The 21052-nt window shown below is 43.3% G+C and overlaps 1 protein-coding gene across 2 annotated transcripts in view; it reads right to left on the bottom strand.

Moving 5' to 3' along the window:
• plcd3b (phospholipase C, delta 3b) overlaps positions 1-21052 on the bottom strand; it is a 47018-nt gene continuing 25966 nt past the window's right edge. The window contains exons 3-15 of one of the 2 annotated variants that reach the window (XM_036946605.1): positions 20343-20571; positions 17466-17595; positions 16692-16917; positions 16009-16210; positions 15648-15792; positions 15089-15241; positions 13122-13262; positions 12743-12896; positions 11539-11655; positions 10391-10569; positions 10013-10148; positions 3387-3536; positions 1-3293 (exon numbers count right to left, since the gene is read on the bottom strand). In XM_036946605.1, the coding sequence (XP_036802500.1) occupies positions 3055-3293; positions 3387-3536; positions 10013-10148; positions 10391-10569; positions 11539-11655; positions 12743-12896; positions 13122-13262; positions 15089-15241; positions 15648-15792; positions 16009-16210; positions 16692-16917; positions 17466-17595; positions 20343-20571 (2201 nt within the window). In that variant the 3' untranslated portion in view covers positions 1-3054. The remainder of the gene's footprint in view (positions 3294-3386; positions 3537-10012; positions 10149-10390; positions 10570-11538; positions 11656-12742; positions 12897-13121; positions 13263-15088; positions 15242-15647; positions 15793-16008; positions 16211-16691; positions 16918-17465; positions 17596-20342; positions 20572-21052) is intronic. The other variant, XM_036946606.1, reaches the window with a different exon arrangement.

Genomic DNA, 21052 nt, shown 5'->3' with positions numbered 1-21052 from the left:
CCACTTTTCATTTATTTTATTTTTGTTTTTAATTGATTCAGATATTACAGCCAGATATAAATACTGTAAACATTGCATTAACGCAAATTCTTTTAACTCAAACTTTTTTATCAGTATATTTTTGTTATTGTTGCATAGTACCAGATTCTGACAGTGTTGTGAATCCAACATGCCCCCGGGGTGAAGTTTTCCCTTGGTACAGATCTAGGATCTGCTTCCCCTCCCCCAATCCTAACCTTAACCATTAAGTGAGGGAAATGCAAAACTGACACAAGAGCATCTGGGTCACCCGGACTACACCATCCAACATCCTGGTCAGTGTACCAGTCGAGTCACATGACGTAAATACATCTTCTATGATAGGAAACCTTAAATAAGCAGAATTCAATAACTGCAAGCGTTAAAGTTGAGAAATGAAAGTTCTGAAATGTACAAGAGTAAAAAAACACTATGAAAGAGGTCATTAAAAAGAACAACCTACAATAAACATACGCATTGAAGCAGGGGTGCTTGAGGGTGCTGCAGCACCCCCTGAATTTTTTGGGGGGGCAAAAGTCGTGCACTGGGCCTTTAATAATCCTGTATAACAGACCTGTATTACATGCAGAAATGCTGATAATGGAAGATGGATGACAGTTTTTAAAAATATATGCCATACAATACAGAAGAATGAAAGAGAAATGGCATTTAGAAGTGTACTTTGGACAGTGACATGTCATATAATAAAACTAAAGGATAAACCCAACATACGTAACACATTTGTACTGTAATTTCCCAGTCAGTTTTGTGAATTGAACCCTGTTTACCCTCCTCCTCCTCCTCATTATCATCATCATCCAATATCTACTCCATCCCCTCCAGTAACATTTTTTTTTTTTAAATCACATTTTGTTTGAACACTTAGGTCCATGTTGTTGATACAATATGTTTGGTATTGGAAACCTGAAAGTGTCCTTTAATTAAAACAATACTTTTCATTGCCCTGGAAAATCACTGTACAAAATAAATAAGCTATAGCCAAAATATGTGCAATAAATACCATATATAATAGCGTGACGTGGATGTTTGTATTTTGCACAACAATTACAGTATGCATTTTTCTCCTTATCTTTGCCACAGAAGGACATTTTCACAACTTTTACACAAACATCACATCTCTCTTTGAATCCATACAATACCATTGAGGAGTAGACCAGGGCCCGTATGTATAAAGCATATCAGAGTACTGATCCTAGGACCAGGTCCCCCCGTCCATAACATTGTATTCATTAGGATCTAAAAGACAAGACTGATCATAGATCAGCATTCCTACTCTGAGACGCAATGTAAACTATTACAAAAACATATTCCTTAAAAAGCATTCTAAAATGGATGTTATTGGTTTACATTACAGCAAATATGTATAAAAATTGTCTATCAAATCATTCTACAACAAAACTGATCTGGGTAATAAACAAGAATATTGATGTTAAAACCCTTCTTTCAAAGATGACATGATATACATTATGGACAATAGATAATGTATTTCAAATCATTGAAATCACTTTAAAACATTTTAAAAGGCTAGAGTCTCAAACTAACCCCACTTCTTGTCCCAAGTTGAAGATTGTCATCGTTAGTCTCAATAACATCTTTCTACAGTACACCTGGCTGTCTGAATACTCTAAAATGACTTACTTTTCTCCTTTCCTTTACCCTTTTCCTTCATCTCCTTTCCTTAATCACTGATAGGCGGATGGACTCAAATCAATGGCACTCGTGTGAGTTTCCGACTTTCCTTAGCTAACGAGGCATGCTATTTCTCTCGACAACCCAGACGCACAGCTGCCAGAGAGTAACAACTCTAAAAACAATCTTCTGTGCTTGAACAAATTAGATTTGTCAAACGATGCACTTTGCTGTTCATCAAGTGCCACGGTCTGAGTCGTCAGAAAAATTCTAAAGTTCCACATTAGCTACAAGGCTTTCAGGAAAGGTACACTTCATTTGACATGTCCAGCCTGAACGGCCATCATGGACATAAGGACACAGGATAAGAAACTACTTCCAACTATTGAGACACAGCCTATTGAACTTGAACATCACTTGAACAGTGATATCATGAAACAAAAACTTGAAAACATCATGGACCTGGTTACTTGTTATACATTTTTTTTCTTAGACCAATCTGAAATGCTACAAACATATTGTAAATATCTTTCATATCTTCAAAACGTGCTACAAAAAGGCAACAAGATCTACTATAGTGCATATTCTAGTATTGCTACGATAACTATATCTATCTACAACAACTAGATAACTAAAGTATAATATGAAAATGATAAATATAAAATCAAACTTCTATATGGTTACATCTCTAAAGATGCCTCGGCTCGGAAAACTGATAAGTCCTTTGATGAACTTTAGCCATAAATCAGGCCAGAATTTAATCCAGGGACGGTATAGAGTGACCTTCTCTGTAAGGAACAAATACGTTACACCCTGTAAGAATGTGATTCTTTAAAAATACTGGTGAATAATAATTTCTTAAAACAGTCCTTTTAATATGCTTCAAATATGCAAAGTTCTGTTTGGACGGTTTACCTGCTCAACAATGGTTGTCGAGGGATGTCCCATCGACCCAATACCCTGGCTGGCTATTGGTTGGTAACTCTTTTTGTGTTTGGTCCAATCATCACACAAAAGAGGCAGCCAGAGATCCTGGTCCAGTAGTCTCACAGAATACTGGAGATCGAAGTTCATTACTTTCATTACTATAGATATGCTGTTAGATAATGAATGGTATACAGTAGGACATCCACACTGTTGATGATATAGACATTCTCCACTTGGGCCCACTACTTAGATCACTCAAGTTGGGAGGAACCAAGAACAGTGGTTAGTTTTCATGTTCTCTTTAAAAAATAATACTGTGAGTGAAGCAGAGGCAGAATTATCAAAATTCAAATGGGAATGGACTACAACCATGTTTACTACACCATAAAAAAAAAAGAGTAGAGGACAGAATGAGTTTCATCTTAACCCTGGGTTACTTGGTGGAGCCTGGGGAGAGACTTAATGCTTCTTGGCTGGCGATTTGGCTTGGGACGTGGTTGGAGATATGGCTGGCGATTTGGCTTGGGACGTGGTTGGAGATATGGCTGGTGATATGGCTACGATCTTGGTTGAGGACGGAGATTTGGCTGAGGCCTTGGAGGGGCTACTGTGGCAGGGGGTGACCTTAACATGGATGAACAGAGAAGTGGGTGACAGGCTGGAACCATCGACCTTCAGCAGGTGGACATGACGGTAACCTGGGGGCGAGAAGGCAGAGGTGAAAGGTCAGAAAAACTGATTTATTGGCTCTAGTCTAAACAGTAAGATATGTTATTTTGACACACACACACCTGTGCGGAGGCTGGTGAAGGGCAGGGTGAACTGTCCCAGGAAGTCGTTTCTGGAGGTGAAGTCGTGGTCCTCCACCATGAAGCGCACCAGAGCCAGCTCAGGGACATGCAGAGTGAAGTTGAAGGTACAGTCCCACCGAGGGTTAAACCCTGACAAACCATAGGAAAGGGGGAGAGTGAAGGGTTCAACGCAGAATTTTTTTCCATGTATCTTCTATTTATACATCAGGTTTGGGCTCAATTCTATTTCAATTGGAATTTCAGTTTATTCAGTAAATTGAAATGCAGTTGATAACGTAGGTTCAATCAGTAAGGCTGGCCTGAATGGATAGCTCACTCTACTTCTTTCAGTAAACACAATACAATTCACACTGCTTCCTCTTCTACTGCATGTGCATAGCGGGAATGTCCATGTAACTGCCAAAATAAAGGAAACACCAAAATAGGGCATTGGGCCTCCACGAGCCAGAACAGCTTCATTGCACCTTGGCATAGGTTCTACAAGTGCCTGGAACTCTATATTTTGAACACTGAGTGTACAAAATCTTAGGGACACCTTCCTAATATTGAGTTGCACCCCGTTCCCCTCAGCCTCAATTCATTGGGGATTGGATTCTACAGGTTGTCGAAAGCATTCCACAGGGATGCTGGCCCATGTTGACTCCAATGCACTGTTGTGTCAAGTTGGCTGGATATCCTTTGGGTGGTGGACCATTCTTGATGCACACGGGAAACTGTTGAGCATTAAAAACCCAGCAGCTATGCAGTTCTTGACACTCAAACCGGTGTGCCTGGCACCTACTACCATACCCCGTTGAAAGGCACTTAAATCTTCTGTCTTGCCCATTCACCCTCTGAATGGCACACATACACAATCCATGTCTCAATTATCTTAAGGCTTAAAAATCCTTCTTTAACATGCCCCCTCCCCTTCATCTACACTGATAAGGAATCATAGCAGTCTATGTCATGAAAATAGTTTGTGTTCACTATTATCATCGGCATGGTCTCTACTCTCCACTCCTCATCAGCATGTCATTCCTCCTCTTTTCTATTAGCCACGTGCAGAATGTCATTGAACTATTTACCTTATAGCATATGAGCACGGAACAATAATTGCACATTCCTCACGCTTGCTGTTTAACCTATGGGCACACTCTTGCAATGATCACCTTCTCTCTCTCAACCAATGGGCATAAATCTTGGGGGCATAAATCTTGGGATGTATTTATATGTCAAACTTGCCCATGTTCTCTTACAGTTCATTGGAACTCCTTACTCCCAGAAATGATCAAAATAATTTGATTTTTGTGTTGTTTTTTTTTTGTTAGGACAAACAAATAAATTGATTAATCAAATTTGCTAAATGAAAACTTTGCTGTTCTACAGGTGGTGTCGGGGCAAGTAAAGAGAAATGGAGTAGGACCTAGGGCTGTTACGATGAACGTTTTACCGCCACACCGGCGGTCACGAGCCATGATGGCAGTCAAATTCCACGAGATCATTTAGTCACGGTAATTAGGCTTCTTTAAGCTCTTGATGCTGCTGATTGTCATTAGTAGCCTACCAAACTTGCTAACTGGCTGGTACTCAGCACTCTATTGTCCCTCTAATCACACTGACATCAATGTAAATCAAAAATCTAATCAAACACTTCATGAGAGCTCATGAGCTCATGTTGCGCAACATTTCTATAGGCTATGCAATTGCGTGAGAAAACAGTGATGGCTTCTATTAAAAAGAGGAGGATCTCATCAGCTTTCTTTAGGCTAGGCCTACAATATTTATTTATCAACTTTCCTAATACAGTTGAAGTCAGAAGTTTACATACACTTAGGTTGGAGTCATTAAAACACGTTTTTCAACTCCACAAATTTCTTGTTAACAAACTATAGTTTTGGCAAGTCGGACAGAACATCTACTTTGTGCATGACACAAGTAATTTTTCCAACAATTGCGAAAGGTGCAAATGAATCCCAGAATAACAGCAAAGGACCTTGTGCTGGAGAAAACAGGTACAAAATGATCTACAGTCGTGGCCAAAAGTTTTGAGAATGACACAAATATTAATTTCCACAAAGTTTGCTGCTTCAGTGTCTTTAGATATTTTTGTCAGATGTTACTATGGAATACTGAAGTATAATTACAAGCATTTCATAAGAGTCAAAGGCTTTTATGGACAATTACATGAAGTTGATGCAAAGAGTCAATATTTGCAGTGTTGACCCTTCTTTTTCAAGACCTCTGCAATCCGCCCTAGCAAAGTCAATTAACCTGTTGGATCTCTAGGGGCGCTATTTCATTTTTGGATAAAAAACGTTCCCGTTTTAAGCGCGATATTTTGTCACGAAAAGATGCTCGACTATGCATATTCTTGACAGTTTTTGAAAGAAAACACTCTGACGTTTCAGAATCTGCAAAGATATTGTCTGTAAGTGCCCCAGAACTCATTCTACAGGCGAAACCAAGATGAAACGTCTAACAGGAAATGTGCAGAATTTCTGAAGCTCTGTTTTCTAATGTCTCCTTATATGGCTGTGAATGCGACAGGAATAAGCTTAGACCTTCTGCCGTTTCCCCAAGATGTCGGCAGCATTGTGACGCATTTGTAGGCATATCATTGGAAGATTGACCATAAGAGACTACATTTTCCAAGGTAATGAGCTTGAGGCTGTAGTCACGATACCGGATCCGGGTTTGGGAGATCAGAGAGGTTAACTTCTGGGCCACATCCTGACTGATGGCAGCCCATTCTTGCATAATCAATGCTTGGAGTTAGTCAGAATTTGTGGGGTTTTGTTTGTCCACCCGCCTCTTATCATTCTTAATTCATGGCTGTGTTCTTAGGCAAAATTGTGAGTGAGCCCACTCCTTTGGCTGAGAAGCAACTCCACACAGGATGCTTTACTGTTGGCATGACACAGGACTGATGGTAGCGCACACCTTGTCTTCTCCGGACAAGCTTTTTTCCGGATGCCCCAAACAATCGGAAAGGGGATTCATCAGAGAAAATGACTTTACCCCAGTTCTCAGCAGTCCAATCCCTGTACCTTTTGCAGAATATCAGTCTGTCCCTGATGTTTTTCCTGGAGATAAGTGGCTTTGCTGCCCTTCTTGACACCAGGCCATCGTCCAAAAGTCTTCGCCTCACTGTGTGTGCAGATACACTCACACCTGCCTGCTGCCATTCCTGAGCAAGCTCTGTACTGGTGGTGCCCCGATCCCGCAGCTGAATCAACTTTAGGAGACGGTCCTGGCGCTTGCTGGACTTTCTTGGGCGCCCTGAAGCTTTCTTCACAACAATTGAACCACTCTCCTTGAAGTTCTTGATGATCCGATAAATGGTTGATTTAGGTGCAATCTTACTGGCAGCAATATCCTTGCCTGTGAAGCACTTTTTGTGCAAAGCAATGATGACGGCATGAAGCCCTGACCTCAATCCTATAGGACATTTGTGGGCAAAACTGAAAAAGCGTGTGCGAGCAAGGAGGCCTACAAACCTGACTCAGTTACACCAGCTCTGTCAGGAGGAATGAGCCAAAATCCCCCCTGTTCTCCACTCATTACCTGTATTAACTGCACCTGTTTGAACTCGTTACCTGTATATAAGACACCTGTCCACACACTCAATCAAACAGACTCCAACCTCTCCACAATGGCCAAGACTAGAGAACTGTGTAAGGACATCAGGGTTAAATTGTAGACCTGCACAAGGCTGGGATGGGCAAAAGGACAATAGGCAAGCAGCTTGGTGAGAAGGCAACAACTGTTGGCGCAATTATTAGAAAATGGAAGAAGTTCAAGATGACGGTCAATCACCCTCGGTCTGGGGCTCCATGCAACATCTCACCTCATGGGGCATCAATGATCATGAGGAAGGTGAGGGATCAGCCCAGAACTACACGGCAGGACCTGGTCAATGACCTGAAGTGAGCTGGGACCACAGTCTCAAAGAAAACCATTAGTAACACACTACGCCGTCATAGATTAAAATCCTGCAGCGCACGCAAGGTCCCCCTGCTGAAGCCAGCGCATGTCCAGGCCCGTCTGAAGTTTGCCAATTACCATCTGGATGATCCAGAGGAGGAATGGGAGAAGGTCATGTGGTCTGATGAGACAAAAATAGAGCTTTTTGGTCTAAACTCCACTCGCCGTGTTTGGAGGAAGAAGAAGGATGAGTACAACCCCAAGAACACCATCCCAACCGTGAAGCATGGAGGTGGAAACATCATTCTTTGGGGATGCTTTTCTGCAAAGGGGACAGGACAACTGCACTGTATTGAGGGGAGGATGGATGGGGCCATATATCGCGAGATCTTGGCCTACAACCTCCTTCCCTCAGTAAGAGCATTGAAGATGGGTCGTGGCTGGGTCTTCCAGCATGATAACGACCCGAAACACACAGCCAGGGCAACTAAGGAGTGGCTCCGTAAGAAGCATCTCAATGTCCTGGAGTGGCCTAGCCAGTCTCCAGACCTGAACCCAATAGAACATCTTTGGAGAGAGCTGAAAGTCCGTGTTGCCCAGCGACTGCCCCGAAACCTGAAGGATCTGGAGAAGGTCTGTATGGAGAAGTGGGCCAAAATCCCTGCTGCAGTGTGTGCAAACCTGGTCAAGAACTACAGGAAATGTATGATCTCTGTAATTGCAAACAAAGGTTTCTGTACCAAATATTAAGTTCTGCTTTTCTGATGTATCAAATACTTATGTCATGCAATAAAATGCAAATGAATTACTTAAAAATCATACAATGTGATTTTCTGGATTTTTGTTTTAGATTCCGTCTCTCACAGTTGAAGTGTACCTATGATAAAAATTACAGACCTCTACATGCTTTGTAAGTGGGAAAACCTGCAAAATCGCCAGTGTATCAAATACTTGTTCTCCCAACTGTATATTATTTCATATATGTAAAGACAAGATTAAATCAAGAATAGACTGATGACAATATTATCCTATCACTTGTGAATTATATATTATCACTTGTGAATGATGCCCAGCTTAAGGCAAGAAACCGAAATGCCTTTTTCAAATCATAGTCGCACACCTCATGTAGCCTAGCCAAGTTGATAATTTTAAAAGGCTAATTGATCATTAGAAAACCCTTTTGCAATTATGTTAGCGCAGCCGAAAACTGTTGTTCTCATTAAAGAATAAATAAAACTGTCCTTCTGTAGACTAGCTGAGTACCTGAAGCATCCGCATTTGTGGGTTCGATTATAGGCTCAAAATGGCCAGAAACAAAACTTTATTTTGAAACTCGTCAGTCTATTTTTGTTCTGAGAAATTAAGGCTATTTCATGCGAGAAACTGAAAACTCGTACAACGTTGTGTACTACTCCCTTCACAGAACAGTGCAAACTGGCTCTAACCAGAATAGAAAGAGTGGGAGGCCCCGGTGCACAACTGAGAAAGAAGACAAGTATATTAGAGTGTCTAGTTTGAGAAACAGACGCCTCACAAGTCCTCAGCTGGACTTCATTAAATAGTACCCGCAAAACACCAGTCTCAACGTCAACCGTGAAGAGGCGATTCCGGGACACTGGCCTTCTAGGCAAAGTACAGAGAGATCCTTGATGAAAACCTGCTCCAGAGCGCTCAGGACCTCAGACTGGGGCAAAGGTTCACCTTCCAACAGAACAATGACCCTAAGCACACAGCCAAGACAACGCAGGAGTGGCCCCAGGACAAGTCTCTGAATGTCCTTGAGCGGCCCAGCCAGATCCCGGACATGAACCTGATCGAACATCTCTGAAGAGAACATCTCTGAAGCTTCCTCTTTCCTGCTCCTTCCACCCTTCCTGACAGAACTTCAGAGGATCTGCAGAGAAGAATGGGAGAAACTCCCCAAATACAGGGGTGCCAACGTTGTAGAGTCATACCCAAGAAGACTCGAGGCTGTAATCACTGCCAAAGGTGCTTCAGCAAAGTACTGAGTAAAGGGGTCTGAATACTTATGTAAATGTGATATTTCCGTTTTTATTTTTAATACATTTGAATTTTTTTTCTAAAAACCCGTTGTTGCTTTGTCATTAGGGGGTATTGTGTGTAGATTGATCCATTTTAGAATAAGGCTGTAACATAACAAAATTCAGTGGTGTAAAGTACTTAAGACTACTTTGAAGTACTACTTAAGTAGTTTTGGGGGGTATATGTACTTTGCTTTACTATTTATATTTTTTACCAACTTTTACTTCACTACTATCCTAAAGAACATTATGTAATTTTTCCTCCATACATTTTCCTGACACCCAAAAGTACTTGTTACATTTTGACAGGAAAATGGTCCAACTCACATACAACATATCTGGTCCTTCCTAATGCCTCTGATCTGGCAGATTCATTAAAAACAAATGCTTAGTTTGTAAATGTTGTGTGTTGGAGTGTACCTGGTTTGTTTAATATAAGGAATTTTAAATTATTTATACTTTTACTTTTGATACTTAAGTACATTTAAAACCAAATACTTTTAGACTTTTACTCAAGTAGTATTTTATTGGGTGATTTTTACTTTTACTTTAGTAATTTTCTATGAAGGTATCTTTACTATTACTCAAGTATGACAATTGAGTACTTTTTCCACCACTGAAAAAATTTAGAAAAAGTCAAATGCACTGTATATTTACCATTGTTGTCAACGCGGGGGGACATCTTCTTGTTGTTGTCGATGGGAACGCCATGGGTCTCCACCCACACCTGAGGGTCCACGATGGAGCTGGGTTTATCCCACTCTGGCTTGGGAAGCTGCTGGGCCGAAATCACCTGCATGGGATTGGTTATAATGGGATTGGGGAAAAACAGGAATGGGACAAACGGGATTGTGAGAAATAGCATTAGAGAAAAGTGAGGCATTGATTTTAATTCTATACATTGCATTTATTTTTTGCGAGTCTGAACTTGTTACCTTCTCAATGGCCTCTTGGCGGATTGACAAAGTCGTATAGAACTGAGTTAAATTGGATTGATTTGGGGGGCTGTTGGGGCATCCAGGAACGCCCACTTACCCGTATGGTGAGGAGGGTGGGGTCGTGTCCGGGTCCTCCCCCCGTGTTCTCGGGGTTGAAGTTGCAGTCAGGGCGGGTCAGAAAGGAGGGCTTGAGGATGTATCCGCAAAGGCCGTTGGGTAAAAAGCGCCCCCGGTTCAAGTCCATCTCTTCCCCTGCCGTCTGGAAGTTCAGCGCCACTGGAGGAACAAATATTTCAGTTACTTACTGTGAATTAGTGTGTTGATTTAAAGCCTAGACATTAGCCAGATCATCTGCCTGCCACAAAGAGTATTTTAGCGCATTACAGGACATACTGTAGGTCATTACTGGATAATCACTGTGTTACATTGTATTGTGCTTTATTTATCTGTCTAAGTAATGAGAGAATTTATGTTATCCATTAGAGTGTAATAGAATGCTGGAATATTGCTCTTGTTGGGATCTTATTTTTCAGAGTAAATAACTCGGATACTAGAGAAGCTTTAACCAAGTTGAATTCTTCCCAAAGGTTCTGTACAGCTGTAATCAGACAGCAAAACATTTCTCTCCATTGGTTATATACATCCTACTTAAGACACTCCCTCTCTCCAATCCTTCTTATGGCTTAACAGGAAAAGAGTAACAAGATCCCAAACCCTTATTACTCCCTTCAGGTGACTTGTCCTCACCTCCTGACCTCAACCCATCCTTCATCTAATCCACAGATGTCCATCTGTCTTTCCTGTATCAACACGGTGCTCTGCTCCCGTCCCCCTACACATTCCAACACTTTCCACAGCTATCTGTCCTTCTACAGAGACATAAAACCCAGTCTCTTTCATTTCCTGTCATTCATTTCCTATCTCAATGATCAATGTTTAGCCGATTCCAACACTCTGTAATGGAGTGTATGGCACTGACCAGTGTCGCAACACACACTCTCCAACACAATCTGTAATTCACAAATACTATCAAATCTGGCAACCAACATTGGCCTCCCACTGAGGAACAGGGTACCTGGTAAACACTGTTTCACAGTTCTGAGACGGGCCATACTAACCATATTTCCTGAAAACACGCTATGAAAGTAGATATGTTACATTTAGCTGTTTGTGGCGTTCTACTTTCATAGCATACTGTAGGGAACATAATCTGGCAACTTCAGAGAGTGGTTACAATGTTCTGACCAATCTGGCAACCGCCGTTCCACATATCCTGGGGGTCGTAGTTGGAGGACTGCAGGCGTTGTCCTGAGGGATATATTCTGCTCAACTGATGGCTGTTGTGACGGACAAAATGCTTCCCTGCAGGAGGGGGAGAAAGAAGGAGGGCAAGGGTAGTTAAAACACTGGCAAAAGGGAAAAACAGAGAAGCCTATGTGGTGAACAAGGTTGTGTTCATTAGGGCAGGAAGGGTCCAGGTAGACCCTTCATGTTTCAATCTGTTTTCTTCCATTTGGTGCCTAATGAACACAGCCCAGGTTTCTTGTCTTTCCAATATGGAATAAACAGGGCCTGCAGAAAAATAGCCTAGTGTACATATTAATAATAATAATTGATTGGACTTGATTGGACCCAAAGGGCTTTAAATTGTAAGGGGGAAGCTCATCTCATCCACCACCAATGTTTAGCACCCACTTGGGTGATGCACGGTAACCAATTTGCACCAGACCACACATCAGCTATCAGGTGGAGAGGTGAGGAGTGATATGCCAATTAGGAATGAGGGGGATAATTAGGTGGCCAGGTTGGGCAATTAGCCAGGTCACCAGGGTTAACACCTTACAATAAGTGCCATGCAATTTTTAATAACCACAGAGATTCAGGACACCCGTTTAACGTCCCATCCGAAAGACGCCAAACTATTCAAGGCGATGTCCCCCCACTGCCCTGGGGCATTGGGATCTCCTTAGACCAGAGGGAAGAGTGCCCCCTACTGGCCCTCCAACACCACTTCCAGCAGCATCTGGTCTCCTATCCAGGGACTGACCAGGACCGACCCTCAAGGCTTCAGAGGCAAGCCAGCAGTGGGATGCAGGGTGGTATGCTGCTGGCGCACGTGGGTGTGTGCGCATGTGGGTCCGTGTGTATGTGTTTACATACAATGCTAACTAACAGAGTAGCCTGTTGATGTAATTGGCTAAGTGTGTAGAGTAGACTAATTGTACTCTTGAGCTTTTACTGAACTATTATCTTTTGGGAGCTATTAGGTTACTCTGTTAATTAGCATTGTATGTAAACACACACACACACACACACACACACACACACACACACACACACACACACGCACACACACACACACACACACACACACGTAAGCAAACACACACACACGTAAGCAAACACACACACAAAAAGCTCCCCCCACACAAACACACACTCTACATACCTGATTCTTTGACGTGTTTGAGGGCTTCGCTCTCGGAGAAGGAGGACATCTCTGTAGGGGGTTTCTTTGCTGCCTGGTCAAAGCCTTTAAAGGGAACACTGCGTGTGTACACCACCAGGTCTGACAGCTCTGGACTCAGCTTTGAGACACCCGGCTAAGGAGGTACACACACACACACACACACACACACACACAGGGTGGGGAAGAGGGAGTAGGAAGCAGAGAGAGAAAGGAAAGGCAGAGTTACTGGTACTACATGAGATCAAGAATGCCGATACTATGCACAATCAGCAAATAAGCGGATTCAGCAAGAAAGACAGACAAAAGACGCACGCACACACACACACACACACACACACACACACACACACACACACACCTTCTTCTCCTCCTTCTTTTTGCTCTCTGCATGGCTACACTCACACTCCTCCGAGGAGCTGAGGTCTGAAGAACTGGAGGAGCTCTCCAGCTCCACCACTCTCTCCTTCTTCCCCTTCACCAGGATCTTCCCTTTCAGCGCCTACATACACATATGTAAAAACAGATGGATAAAACACACACACTTTGGCTATCCATGAACGCACATACGTATAGGCAGGTACAAGTACACACACACACACACACACAGGGACACACCTACACACACTTATACACACGCGCACACACATTTGAAATACTTTATTTGAATCCACCAATCAAATGTACATAAAAAAAGGTCCCTGTATGCATGGCACTGAAGGGTACAGAAAGCACCTCATTCATTCAGCTAGGCTGCCCGCGACAGCTGAAACAGAGCAGTAGCTAGCCAACTGATTTGCCCTAGTTTTTGCCCTGTGTCAGACCCACAATCTGGAGGCCAACCACTGCAAGCCGGTGTACGTGGCCGAGACTACCAAATATCAGCGTCACCAGCTTGCACCTACACCCAAGGCTGTCCAAGTGTGCCACGTGGGGCTGTTATTTAAGAAGCTTTGTCGCCAAAGGCCTGCTCCACGTAGCCGTCAAATGAGCAATCCACTTCCAAAATGGGCACCTCCCTCTGCCCTCCCCCCACAACAACAACATCTGGCGTATTTGGCACACAGGAAAACACATCATCATGTACATCAAACCAGCTTCCTCTTACACAATAATGTTTATGGATGTGTGCTGTTGGTGAGACTACCTGTCTCACTTTACTGGCTGTCAGGTATTTTCTACAATGTAGAAAATATTAAAAACAAATAAAAACCCTGGAATGAGTAGGTGTGTCCAAACTTTGGACAGGAACTGTATATGATATGGGTATTATTTGAACTGGCTAGCCAGCTAACTTAATGTTAGCTCCCTAGCTAACGAGCTTCAAACTAACCAAAAAAAGTTGCTTTTAGTTGCCTGGTTTGATAAATTGAGATATACCAAACCAATTTCTAAACGGATGGGTTTATTGGCGTTAAAATACACCAGTTACGCTCTTTTGGACCACTAAAGGCTGGTTTATACTAAGTCTATCGACAAGTCTATAAACAGTTGTCGCAGTGACATCATGAACATTCTATTGTCGTCTGACATCGAACTTGACGTTGTCGTTATGAGAAAGTATAAACACAAAAATGACAGGCTGCAAGACATCAGCAGCCCAATAGAATGTTCATGATGTCACTGCGACAACTGTTTATAGATATGTTGACAGACTTCGTATAAACCAACCTTTTCTCAAATGCCCGGTAAATTGAAATGTTGCCAGTGAAATGTCCTGCGCCACATTTTCCTAAAGGAAAACCTGACACACACACACTCCTGATGTTGTAAGAAAGGAATGGCAGATGGGCCCACCCAAGCCATAGCAGAGTTCAATATTGTTATTATTCAATAAGCCATTGTTTACAAACGCTAGCTTTTCAATTGTGGACGACAATTGCTAAATCTCAAAAACAGGAAGTGGTGAGGAATTTGAATCTGAAATGTACTTCAAGTTAATCCTCACTAGTAACTAAGAGCCAATGAGTGAGCAGCTATTTTAAGAATGAATAATGAAATTCCATTCAAAGCACTCTTTCTAAGGAGCAGAGCAGAGAAGAGTGTGTGTGTCTGTCTGTTCTTGGCTGGAAGGAGGAGAGACAGAGACTAAGAGAGAGAGAGAGAGATGAAGAGATATTTTGGCAAATGTATTACGATATTTGTGCGGAAGAAAACACATCACTGTTTATGGCTGTAATGACAGCGATTGGGTCTCGAGTTTTGAACCCATCCTTTTTTGAGAGATCGCGAGTCAAAAAGTTTGAGAACCACTGCATTATAGAATAGTAGCAGTGTGGTGTAGTGTAGAATAGGAATGTATAGTAGTAGCATAGTAGTAGTCCCCACCTCTGGTGAGGGCAAGCTCTGGAGCTGCTGTTCATTGAGGGGCTTGGTGAGCAGCTTGTCCCCAAGGATGGAGCGCAGGTGTCGGGCCATGACCGCCTGCTGCTCCACACTGCAGTGGTTCTCAAGGGACAGGATTAGAGGGTACGGAGACGCCTGGAGGATGAGACGGCAACGGAAGAGAAGAAGGTGGAGGGGAGGGAAAGAGGTTTGAAAGTTATTACACCTTAATTCGGAACAGATATTTTTGGTGCCAGAGTTTGGTCTAGTGGTAGTGTTGCCGACTCTCAACCACGCATCACCCTTGGCGATGGATCAAATTCTGTCTGGGCCACTCTCCTATCTGTCTAACATAACCCTCTATATACATATAGAGAGAGAGAGGAAAAAAAAGGTACACCCAGAGACAAATGTAATATTTGTTTCTGTCTATACCTAAACATATACCAGTAGCTAGTAATCTTCCAAACTAGTCTAATGTGGGGGGTTAAAAATGACAAAATACAATACACAGTCATTAAAATGAATGGCATTGGACTGCTAATGGAGTATTGGAGCTTACTTTGAAGGCGTACTCGGCGATGGTCTCGATGACTTCTGTGAAGGGCACTTTGGAGGTGAGTGTGTGACCGTGGTAGATGACCGGCTGCCCTTTGTCCCCATCCCAACAGTCTAACTCCACACAGCGACAGCCTTGGTTCAGAGCCCTGGGACAGAGGAAACGCACGTTAACGCACACACACGTTACCATACATGCGATGTTAACACAAACACACACAGTATACACACACAGACTTAAAACACATGTATAGAGTGTGTTTTGTAGTGCTCAATATAAGGTGATGTGGTGTTTGTGTGTACGTCTATGCCTGTGAATGTGTGAGTGCATGCACGCATACATTTCCATACATGTGTGTGTTCACCTGATATAAGCCTCCGTGCTGCTGTAGCCAGTAACCTGGTCACTGGTGAGGTAGGTGTTGTGTGAGGAGGAGATGAAGTAGTGGGCCAGAGATCTGGTCATGTCCTGGTACACCCTGGCGTGGTCCGGGTCAAACACATTGTTCTCCTTGGACAGCATGTACATGGTGAAACCATTGGGCGTCATGTACCCATTCTTCTGGGCTGTGCAGGGTATAGGCACATGGTTGGTATGGGAGTGATAGAAAAAAAAACATACCAAAATATACATTGATTTGCTTGTGTTAATGTACAGTAGGTACAACAATTATTTAATTTGGATACATTTTGGGGACAATAAGGTGAGCTGAAGGTAGAAATAGTATGGAGGAAGTGAGAAAAGGGCTATATTCCAATCTAAAAAGACCCTAACTCCCTTAACTTTTGGCCATACAGGTAGCTTAGCACTTAGTGTACCTTAGCGTATATCTTAGCACTTAGTGTAGTGTAGCACTTGTGTAGCTTAGCACTTAGCGTAGTGTAGTACTTAGCATAGTGTAGCACTTAGCATAGTGTAGCACTAGCGTAGCTTAGAACTTAGAGTAGTGTAGCACTTAGCATAGCTAAAATAACATTTTAGCTTCACTCAATGCTAACTAAGTAGCACTGAGTGTCGCTTAGCACAACCATTAGCATGTAAGCGTACCCCACTCATTGAGCTCGTAGGTGAGGATCAGACTCTGAGCGTGGATCAGCGAGGAGTCCTCTCCCTGGTCTTTCAGGAAGTCCTTCAGGTCCACGGTGGAGAGCACACAGCCGTTAGCCGAGTAGCGGCTAAAAACAGCATCCAGGTCTGGCCGCCGCAACAGCTCCCTACAGAACACCTCGATTTCCCCGTGGTCCAGACGACCGTCACACGACCGGTCACACTTCTGATGGGAGGAGGGCGGGAATATTTCCAAAGGGATCAATTCAATGGATGAACATGAATGTTATCAAAGTTATCAAAGTTATTGTTTCAAGGCAAGCTAATAAAATAGTCCCCTGGTCACAGTCATCATTTTCAATGTCATTTTAATGAGTCATTTGGACCTGCATGAATTGAATCAAAAAAGATCAAACAAGCCATGGGATTGAATTTGGAACTACAGCTGAAACGTTACTGAAATGCCACTGATTCCAACCATAGATTAACTTTTTCAAAGTCTTGCCCTCTGAGTATGATGTATCAGTTGCAGACATACGGTATCATTTGAAATTAGCTATTTCCGGACGACAGGACAGAAACAAATATTTGAGAAGTAAGGACAATGCAGTGTGATGCTAATCTATATCCAATGTTTCCCCTACCATAGGCTAGGCGGGCTCCCCCCTTTCTAAAAGAGTTTGGCATCTTTGGCAATTTTGGTACCAGTGAGCTTGGGTGTTGCTATAGGGCTGGAAATGAATCTAGGGGAAATAATGTCTATGGTCTGCTCACCTTAAAGAGGTTGCGCGCATACTCTTCATTTAGGTCGATGTTGATCATGGTGAGCAGCCCCTGGACCTCCTCGTAGCTCAGCTTCTCGTCATGGTTCAGGTCGGCCCGTTTCAGATAGCCACGGATCCAGGTGACCACACGCAGTCAAGGACAACTGTGGACAGATTAAACTATAGCACCCTCTCCACATGACAGTCAAAAGGGCTGCTTTGGATCATCCAAGGATGTACTGCACATCGGTGGGTGGTGAATGGAGGGAGTTCAGACCAATATGTCAAATGCTTTATTACGCAATAATGGGCATGACGCCTCTGAAAACATACTGTATATCCACGTCGATACCATTATCATCATCATCTAGGGTCTCTCTCTCTCGCTCGCTCGCTCGCTCTCTCTATCTATATATATATATAAACTCAGCAACAAAAAAAAAGTCATTTTTTCAGGACCCTGTCTTTCAAGGTTAATTCGTAAAAATCCAAATAACTTCACAGATCTTCATTGTAGAGGGTTTAAACACTGTTTCCCATGCTTGTTCAATGAACCATAAACAAGTAATGAACATGCACCTGTGGAATGGTCGTTAAGACACTAACAAGTAACAAGTGATTAAGGTCACAGTTATGAAAACTTAGGACACTAAAGTTTCCTTTCTACTGACTCTGAAAAACACCAAAAGAAAGATGCCCAGGGTCCCTGCTCATCTGCGTGAATGTGCCTTAGGCATGCTGCAAGGAGGCATGAGGACTGCAGATGTGGCCAGGGCAATAAATTGTAATGTTCATACTGTGAGACTCCTAAGACAGCGCTACAGGGAGATGGGATGAACAGCTGATCATCCTCGCAGTAACAGACCACGTATAACAACACAGGATCGGTACATCCGAACATTACACCTGCGGGACAGGTACAGGATGGCAATAACAACTGCCTGAGTTACACCAGGCACAAACAATCCCTCCATCAGTGCTCAGACTGTCCACAATAGGCTGAGAGAGGCTGGACTGAAGACTTGAAGGCCTGTTGTAAGGCAGGTCCTCACGAAACATCACCGGCAATAACGTTGCATATGGGCACAAACCAACCGTCGCTGGACCAGACAGGACTGGGAAAAAGTGCTCTTCACTGACGAGTCGCGGTTTTGTCTCACCAGGGGTGATGGTCGGATTCGCGTTTATCGTCGAAGGAATGAGCGTTACACCGAGGCCTGTACTCTGGAGCGGGATCGATTTGTAGGTGGAGGGTCCGTCATGGTCTGGGGCGGTGTGTCACAGCATCATCGGCCTGAGCTTGTTGTCATTGCAGACAATCTCAACCCTGTGCGTTACAGGGAAGACATCCTCCTCCCTCATGTGGTACCCTTCCTGCAGGCTCATTCTGACATGACACTCCAGCATGACAATGCCACCAGCCATACTGCTCATTCTGTGCATGATTTCCTGCAAGACAGGAATGTCAGTGTTCTGCCATGGTCAGCGAAGAGACCGGATCTCAATCCCATTGAGCACGTCCGACCTGTTGGGTCACCCTCCGACCTGTTGGGGCTAGGGCCATTCCCCCCAGAAATGTCTTGCAGGTGCCTTGGTGGAAGAATGGGGTAACATCTCACGGCAAGAACTGGCAAATATGGTGCAGTCCATGAGGAGGAGATGCACTGCAGTACTTAATGCAGCTGGTGGCCAAACCAGATACTGACTGTTACTTTTGATTTTGACCCCCCCTTTGTTTAGGGTCACATTATTCAATTTCTGTTAGTTACATGACTGTGGAACTTGTTCAGTTCATGTGTCAGTTGTTGAATCTTGTTATGTTCATACAAATATTTACACATGTCAAGTTTGCTGAAAATAAACGCAGTTGACAGTGAGAGGATGTTTCCTTTTTTGCTGAGTTTACATAATTATATATACACACAAGACCGTTCAAAAGTTTGGGGTCATTTAGAAATGTCCTTGTTTTTGAAAGAAAGCACATTTTTTGTCCATTAAAATAACATCAAATTGATCACAAATACAATGTTGACATTATTCATGTTGTAAATGACTATTGTAGCTGGAAACGGCAGATTTTTTTATGGAATAGTTTATCATTTTAAAAGGCTAATTGATCATTAGAAAACACTTTTGCAATTATGTTAGCATAGCTGAAAACTGTTGTCCTGATTAAAGAAGCAACCAAACTGGCCTTCTTTAGACTAGTTGAGTATCTGGAGCATCGGCATTTGTGGGTTCGATTACAGGCTCAAAATGGCTAGAAACAAAGAACTTTCTTCTGAAACTCGTCAGTCTATTCTTGTTCTGAGAAATTAAGGCTATTCCATGTGAGAAATTGTCAAGAAACTGAAGATCTCGTACAACGCTGTGTACTACTCCCTTCACAGAACAGCGCAAACTGGCTCAAACCAGAATAGAAAAAGGAGTGGGAGGCCCCGGTGCACAACTGAGCAAGAGGACAAGTACATTAGAGTGTCTAGTTTGAGAAACAGACACCTCACAAGTCCTCAACTGGCAGCGTCATTAAATAGTACCAGCAAAATACCAGTCTCAACGTCAACAGTGAAGAGACGACTCCGGGATGCTGGCCTTTTAGGCAGAGTTCCTCTGTCCCGTATCTGTGTTCTTTTGCCCATCTTAATCTTTTCTTTTTATTGGCCAGTCTGAGATATGTATTTTTCTTTGCAACTCTGCCTAGAAGGCCAGCATCCCGGAGTCGCCTCTTCGCTGCTGACGTTGAGACTGGTGTTTTGCGGGTACTATTTAATGAAGCTGCCAGTTGAGGCCCATGACCACACCCACCACCTAAACCTAATTTTGATCCAGAAAAAACCTTGTCATCATCATCACCATTTTCATCGTCACCATCAATCATAAAGGATATTTGTCCAGTTTTTCCTTCTGGGTCATGTTCTCCACCCTCTCCTGGAGGGTCCTGATGCCCCTTGCCCAGCGCTGGGCCTCCTCGTCAGTGTGGCACCGCAGGTCCAGACTCTTCCTGGCCCCCTTGAACACCACAGTGAGACACTGGCCCTCGGGAATTGAGCCCGTCAGCTGTCGCAGGGTCTCCGACTGCAAGCCCTCGCGTACACACTCCACGTCCGTGACCGAGACTGAGAGAGGGAGGGAGGGAGGGGAGGGAGGGAGGGAGGGGGAGGGAGGGAGGGAAAGGGAAGAACAAATTAAATGACACCTGTGTGACTCATTTGGTAGAGCATGGGGCTTGCAATGCCAGGGTTGTGGGTTCAATTACCATGGGGGACCAGTATGAAGATGTATGCACTCACTACTGACTGTAAGTTGCTCTGGTTAAGAGAGTCTGCTAAATTAAGAAAGCACATTAGGCAAATAGCTGAATTAGCAAACAAGCAATTAGTAATCACACACAGTAGAGTGCTATAGGTGTGAATCTCCTGACAGGTCTTCAGGGCACTGCTATCTTTTCTCGTAGTGTGTGTGATTAGGTGGCATCGTTCTGAGAGCAGTAGCTAGACAGTTTCCAAGCACACTATAGACTCTTGGTGCACACACTACTGAGCCCCTCTCTTCTTCACAAAGGTCTTCATACACATCTCCAATTCAACAAATCGGTTC

Source organism: Oncorhynchus mykiss, chromosome 16, assembly GCF_013265735.2.
Source record: "Oncorhynchus mykiss isolate Arlee chromosome 16, USDA_OmykA_1.1, whole genome shotgun sequence".
Lineage (NCBI taxonomy): Eukaryota > Metazoa > Chordata > Actinopteri > Salmoniformes > Salmonidae > Oncorhynchus > Oncorhynchus mykiss.
Note: the sequence above shows the minus strand (reverse complement) of the source record. Positions and strands in the feature narration are given on the sequence as shown.